General features: G+C 42.8%; 1 protein-coding gene across 1 annotated transcript; it reads left to right on the plus strand.

Moving 5' to 3' along the window:
- The first annotated feature begins 3,083 nt into the window (after window positions 1-3,083).
- LOC103268298 (cathepsin G-like) lies at window positions 3,084-5,711 on the plus strand. Its single transcript, XM_008065851.1, has 5 exons — window positions 3,084-3,163; window positions 3,935-4,082; window positions 4,544-4,679; window positions 4,862-5,113; window positions 5,532-5,711. Exons 1-5 carry the CDS (start codon window positions 3,109-3,111, stop codon window positions 5,709-5,711), a joined length of 771 nt encoding a protein of 256 aa, XP_008064042.1. The 5' UTR covers window positions 3,084-3,108.
- Window positions 5,712-7,101: the final 1,390 nt, after the last annotated feature.

Here is a 7,101-nt window from a genome sequence, read left to right on the forward strand (position 1 = left end):
CCCAAATTCTTTTTTATTTATGTTTAGTTATTTGATCATTTCCATGGCATTTAAGTATTAACCGTCTAAAAATTTAATTTTCTAACAGTGTTACAGCACACATAGGAATAGTATTAATTTTTAACATTGATTTTTTTTATCTAGCAAATTTGTTAAACTCTCTTATTTTAATTATGGTAATTTATCTGTAGGTTATTTTCATTCTCTGTGTATACTATCATTTCTTCAAATTTTTACAGCTTTGTTTCCTCCTTTCCTGTCCTTATACCTTTCATTTCTATTTACTACCCAACTGCACTGGCTGAAACCTCTAGTACAATGTTGAAAGTGATTGATAATAATTTATATTCATACATTCTTGTACTGTTTTGCTCTCAAAGAAAAAGGTCTCAACACTTTACCATTAAGTATAATAACTGTTTGTAACTTTGAAGATATTCTCTTTTGTTCCTAGTTTGCTAAGAATATATTTTTTTAATAAATGAGAGGAAATGTTAGCAAATGCTTGAGGAGTATTTTTTAGGGCTTCAATTAAATAGTCACATGATTTTTCTTCTTTAATCAATTAATGTACAGCAATTGTTTTTTCCAATGAAAAGCCAATAATGAATTCCTACAATAAACTCAAATTACTTATGATAAATCTTTTTGCTTATTAATTGATTTAGTTTGCATCAATATTCAAAAGTTATATTGGTCTATAATGTTCCTTTCTCAAACTGTCTTTATTAAGTTTGGCATGGAAGTCATACTAGTCCTATAAAGGAAATGGGTAACACCACTCTCCAGAAGAAACCAAATAGTATTCTTTGAATATTTTCTACAGATTTCCACTTTATGTGGTTATCAAAACAGAAGTTTAAATTTTGTGATTTCAGCACATTTCCTCAGAAAAATAGCAGCTTCCTAACCAGACTCTCATTATTCCTTCCATTTGGCCTGATAATCACTGCTGCATTGGCAATTCTTTGAAGTTTTTAAGCTTTTTAGACATCTTAAACAGCTTTGGTTTTGGTTGCTTTTAGTAAGAAGGTTGGCATGAAATCCTAGTCACTATTAATGAAATTCCCTATCCACATTTTTATTCACATCATATGTATCTTTTACTCCTCTTTTTTCACATATGCAAGCTTTTCTTATTCTTTTTCTCTATTTTTAAGTTCAACTGTTTTTAAAACAACATAAAATATTAAAAATTTAATAAGTTAAGATTATCCCAAATGCTAAGACACTAATAAAATTGTTATAGTATTTTCTCTTTTTTCCCTTTTTCTTCACAATACTTTTCAGATGCATAAAGAAATTTTCATAGAACATGGACTAGAGAAGTAATTAAACTCTTTGCACTCTAAAAATAAATGAAAAACTACATATTTATACATAAAGAGGATCCTTAACTTTCATAGCTTTTCAAAAAGGCCTATCACACTCCATAAAAGATTGGAAATTATATAAGTCTTCAATTCTGCTATTTTTGCAAAAATTATACTAGATTACAATGGTTTTCTGTGCATACACAGAATTTCCCAAATATTTTCTTTTTGTAAAAACATAGGATTTTTTTTCGTCTTTTAATTTTTTTATTTTAAAGATGTGGGGTACAACTCAGGGTTAGGTATACAAATGTTCATTATGCAGATACCCTTGTTGATGAGGTCTGTCCCCGTTCCCCCGGCATATTCCCATACTACTGACAATCCCGTTTTTTTTTTTTTTAGTTGGAATCTCACTCTGTCACCCAGGCTAGAGTGCAGTTACATGCTCCCGGTCACCACAGCCTCAACCTGCTGGGCTCAGGAGATCTTTCCACCTCAGCCTTCCAAGTAGTTGGAATGACAGGCATGCGCCACCACGCCTGGCTAATTTTTTTTTTTTTTATTGTAGCAATGAGGTCTCACCAAGTTCCCCAGGCTGATCTCAAACCCATGGGCTCAGGCAATCCTCTCACTTCAACCTCCTAAAGTGCTAGATTACAGGCTTGAGCCACCACACCAGCCTCCAAATATTTTTTAAGTGTGTTTAATGTGTTACTCTACAGTAATTTGCTGTACTTTTCTCTCAGTGTTAAATATTTGGTTGAAGTTCTCTGTGTCTGATAGGTAGCACAGCAATGAACGTAGCTCCTTCTTAGAAGCTATCATCCCTGAAAATAAGCTGATTGATCTCTTATGTCATTGATGAAATGGGATCTTAGGTGTTTTCCAGGTAGACTCTAATAGCTCTCAACAAACTCAAGTCACTAGGCCTTGTCTGCAAGCAGAGAACTTTCCGGAATACAAAGACCTTCACCCCAGTTAGGAAGCAGGCAAGTAAGTCTTCAACTGTGTCATAATTTTCACTGAGGGTTTATATGGGCTCAAGTGATCTGAGAAAGTAATTACCAATGTCAGAGTCTTGTTTTTCCCCTTTCTTTCTCCAGCAGAACCCTCCACCACTCAGAAGATTGGCTACTCAAACTGCCTTGACAACTGCTAGAAAGAAATGGTAGCAACAGCGCTCTCAGCAAAGTGTCCTTGAACCAAAGGGTGAACACAGGCAGACTTCACCTTTCCTCTTCTGTCTCCTTCTTTTTTTTTTCTGGTATTCTCACCCGCATTCCCACCACACCCCACAATCTTTCATTCACCTTTGTCCAAGCCTTACTACACATATACAGATAAGCCATTCAGGGAACTTGCATCCCTTCAGAGAAAACTTGAAATTCCAAAGGACTGAGGCACAAGACCCAGAGGGACAGGAAGCAGAGGAAATAGGCAGCTACCAGCTTTCATGCATTTTGGGGTATTGTGGAATTTGGTGGCTTGAGAATTCTGGGACACACTGCCCAAAGCCCCCCTCCTTGTTTCCCTGGGTTCCTGTTTCTGCTGTGAGCACTGACTCAGCAGCTGCACAGGAGATCACGATGTTGGCTTGGATTATACCCTCTTCACTCAGATCACTGGCAGTTGGTGGGCAAACCTCCTTGGCAGCCTTGGGTGATGAAACCAATCACATAGCAGGAGAATGGGGCTGTAAATTCTCAAGCCCCCATCCCCTCCCCTTCCTTCCTTTCTTGGAAGCTAAAAGTCTAGCAGGAACAGCAACTGGCCAGGCAGCCTTTCAGGGAAGATGCAGCCACTTCTGCTTCTGTTGATCTTCCTCCTACCCCCTGGGGCTGAGGCAGGTGAGTGACTGTCCCCTCTTTCAGAGGTCTGACCCCATTCCATAGACTTTGGAGCCAGACTGCCTTGGTACATCCCAAGTCCCTATTGTTGAGCAAGTTATTTGAATTCATAGTTCTTCAGTTTCCTCACTCATAGAAACGGGAATGATATGAATACCAACCCTGTAGAATTACCAAGAGAGTTAAACTAGTTAGTGTACATAAAAATCTTAGAATTGGCCCCCGGAACATAGAAAGTGCTGTAAAACAAAATGCGCTCTATATAGATTCATTCATCAACCCATGTGACAGAGCCTAAGAGGTAAGAATACAGCAATAACGTCCCGTCAGTTCATGTCCAGATTCTTAAACACCAGCCCCACGTGGTCTCAAGTTAGACTCAGAGGGATCTGGGAAGCTCCCTGAGAAAGTACCAGGGAACTTCAGGGACAGCCCTGTGCTTGCCACAGAACACCTTCTGTATAACTGAGGTTGAAGCTGGCCTTGCCTGGCGCAAGTGTGGTTTTCCCCCTTTAGGAGGAGAGGGAAGTCATTAAGGCCTAGAATGGGGAATGGGTCTCCCTTCAAGCCAGCAGTGTTTCCTGGAGAACCCTGGATCTCTCTCCCAGCATCTGGTGCCCTGCAGACCCCAGTCCTCAGCACCAGCTCCTTCCTCACCTGCAGCCCCTCTCCAGCCCTCCCCCATCTTCCAGTCTTTTTGAAGCCACCAATCTGGTGCCCACACTGCAGGTTCAGCCAGCACAGAGGTAAGTGTTTAATGTTTCTTTCCAGAGAAGATAATCGGAGGCCAGGAGGCCAGACCCCACTCCCGCCCGTATATGGCGTTTCTTCGGATCCAGACTCCAGTAGGGCAGGGCATATGTGGGGGGTTCCTGGTACGAGAAGACTTTGTGCTGACGGCAGCTCACTGCAGGGGAAGGTGAGGAGCTCAAGACCTTCCTGGGCAGCCAAGAATACAAGCCCAGAGTAGCTTATCACAGGGGCCACCTGAAAGCAGGGTTGTAGCAATTAAAGGGTGAAAGAGAGACCAGGCAGATCTTGGGGGAGGAAACTGGTCAGAGTAAATAAGGAGAAAAGGAAGACATGATCAAACAGAGCAAGAGGAGGAGATGGAAGACAAGCATTGGGGCTCAAAATATTTCTCTCCAGAAATATTTCTCCATTTAATCTTTAATCTGGGGTAACAAACACAAAGGTCAGTGTCCTCCTAACCATCCCCAGCTCAGGGCCGCAGAGAAAAGGGGCAGAGCTCAACCCTGGGGCCCTCTCGTCCTTTTGATTCTCTTCAACCACAGTTTCACCCTGCTCTGGGCTGTCTACCTGCCCTGCAGAACTTGTAGACCACAGCTCCTGGGCCCAGACTACCTCTTGCCTTTGCAGACGTATAAATGTCATCCTGGGGGCCCACAATATTCAGAGGCAGGAAAGGACCCAGCAACGCATCACTGTGCGCAGAGCCATCCCCCACCCTCAATATAATCTGCAGACCCACCAGAATGACATCATGTTACTGCAGGTAAGTCCTACCTGGCCCTCTGCCTCTCCAGCCTAGCTGCCTCCTTCCAGCATGTCCAGAGACAATGGAGGAGGAAACTCCAGGGTGGTGGTGGGGGCCATGGGGTAAAGTACTGCACTAGCGGTTTCTGAGCCTTGGCTGGGAGGCTCAGCTGAGTGGGAATGCCTTTATTCTTCCTCCAGCTGAGGAATAGAATCAGACGGAATCGAGCTGTGAGCCCAGTGGCTCTGCCTCAGACCCAGGAGAGGCTGAGGCCCGGGGCGCTGTGCACTGTGGCCGGGTGGGGCCTGGTCAACCTGAACAGGAGAACAAGCAGACTCCACGAAGTGCAGCTCAGAGTGCAGAGGGATGAGGAATGCAATCGCTACGGATCCTACAACTTCCGAACACAGATTTGTGTGGGAAACCCACAGGAGAGGAAATCTGCCTTCAGGGTAAGGCCATGGGCATCAACCAACACTGACCAGGATAAGGGGCCTGAGCAAAGCTTGGGCAGTGGTTACAGACTCTGTCACCACAGCTTCAGCCTGGGAGCCAAACCAGGGTGGGCTAGGGATCATTTTTTCCATCAGTCTGGTCTCTGGGGAAATGGGCAGAAGACCCACAACAGAAACATTTTCCTTTGGAAAGGGAAGATAACCTAACTCAAATTGGTCTAGAGGCGGTAGCCATGGCCAAGGCTGAAGCCCAGCAATAAAAATATCCAGAGGCTTGACTTCTGCACCCCTATCTCACACACACCCAGCAACTGAAGGAGCCCACCCACCACCACCCCCTGGCTTCTCTGAGAACCCAAGGCTCAGGTAGCAGGAACAGGAAGGCCTTAGTGTCCCTTTTCCTCTCTGTCCATAGGGGGACTCCGGAGGCCCCCTGATATGTAACAATGTGGCCCAGGGCATAGTCTCCTATGGAAATAGTTGGGCAACTCCTCCAGCAGTCTTCACCAGGATCACAAGCTTTCTGCCATGGTTAAGGAGAACAATGAGACGCTTCAAAGAGCCAGATCAGATTGAGATGCCCCACCATGACTGACTTTTCTCTGAGCCACAAGTCCAGGGGGCGCCAGAGCCTTAATAAAGGTCCACATTAAGAGTGTAAATAACCAATTCCTCATTTGTTCATTAAACATTATTCAGCGCTTAGTTTGTTCAGACTGCTACAACAAAATACCATAAACTGGGTAGTTTATAAACAACAGAAATGTATTTCTTACAGGTCTAGAGGCTAAGAAGTCTAAGAGCAAGTCACCAGCAGACTCAGTGTCTGGTGAAGGCCCACTTTCTGATTTACAAACAGCCACCTTCTCCTTATGTCCTCATATGGTGTAAGGGGCAAGAAAGCTATCTAAGGTCGCTGTGCACTGTGGGCCCTAATCCCATTCACAAGAGCTCTGCCCTTATGACCTAATCACCTCCCAAATGCCCACCTCCTAATATCATCACGTTGAGGATTAGGTTTCTGTAAATGAATTTTGAAGAGACATAAACATTCAGTCCACAGCAAGAATACAACATAAGTGTGCCAGGACTGAGTTGAGCTCCTCTGGGAAGATGGAGAACAAATGAATCACCCTCCCCCCAGGGTCCTGGGGATCTAGATGTGCTTCTTCCCTCCTTCCATCCATTCCCCTATCTACCCCCATCGCACTTTACCCGCCACCTTGGGGAGCAGTGGAAGGACATCTCTCTCTCCAGGACAAGGCTCTCTCTACCCTGCAAGAATCACTCCTACTTGATATTAATGTAGGCTCTACTTAAAACTGTGTGCCGTTGGTGTGCATAAAGACTGGTAGGCCAAAATTGAACAGAACTGGAATTTCATTTTAAATAATTTAATGTATGAAAAATGTGGCATCTCAAACCACTGGGGAAAAAATGAATTGTTAATAAATGGTATTAGAACAATTAGATAGCTATTTGGAAAAAATATATATATAATCTGATCTATTTCTCATACCGCACTCCAAAATAAACCTCAAATGGATCAGAAGTCTAAATGCAAAAAAATTAGAACATACAAGTACTAGGAGAAAGAACAAATAACAATATTAGCTTGTTTGAAAAATAGCTACCAAACACCCATGTTCACTACAGCACTATTCACAATAGCCAAAGATGGAAGCAATCAAAAGTTGCTTCAATGGCCACAGTCTTTGTCCCAAATTCTTACACCACACCAACTTCACTGTATCATAAGGCAACATTCTCGTGTTCAATGTGATGACCATCTGCTTTGTGATTTTGAAACTGAAATTAGGTAAGACGTCACACAAAATGTTGTCTCCAATAACAATGAATTTACCCTGAAGATTAACCATGACTATCTACATCAATATTATATTCAAATAAAAGATTACTAAAATCACATAATTTAAAAGCTTTAAATGCCTTCTTACAGTAACTGCATAGAATCAGCTGGGAGG

Source organism: Carlito syrichta, unplaced genomic scaffold, assembly GCF_000164805.1.
Source record: "Carlito syrichta isolate Samal-C Ts95f unplaced genomic scaffold, Tarsius_syrichta-2.0.1 Scaffold308814, whole genome shotgun sequence".
NCBI classification, from domain to species: domain Eukaryota; kingdom Metazoa; phylum Chordata; class Mammalia; order Primates; family Tarsiidae; genus Carlito; species Carlito syrichta.

Bases quoted from the DNA above. Each gene is read 5' to 3' on its own strand.
- LOC103268298 (XM_008065851.1), top strand. From the start codon at position 3,109: ATGCAGCCACTTCTGCTTCTGTTGATCTTCCTCCTACCCCCTGGGGCT. The intron at 3,164-3,934 runs GTGAGTGACTGT...GTTTCTTTCCAG, and splicing joins ACCCCCTGGGGCTGAGGCAG to AGAAGATAATCGGAGGCCAG. The intron at 4,083-4,543 runs GTGAGGAGCTCA...TTGCCTTTGCAG, and splicing joins GCAGCTCACTGCAGGGGAAG to ACGTATAAATGTCATCCTGG.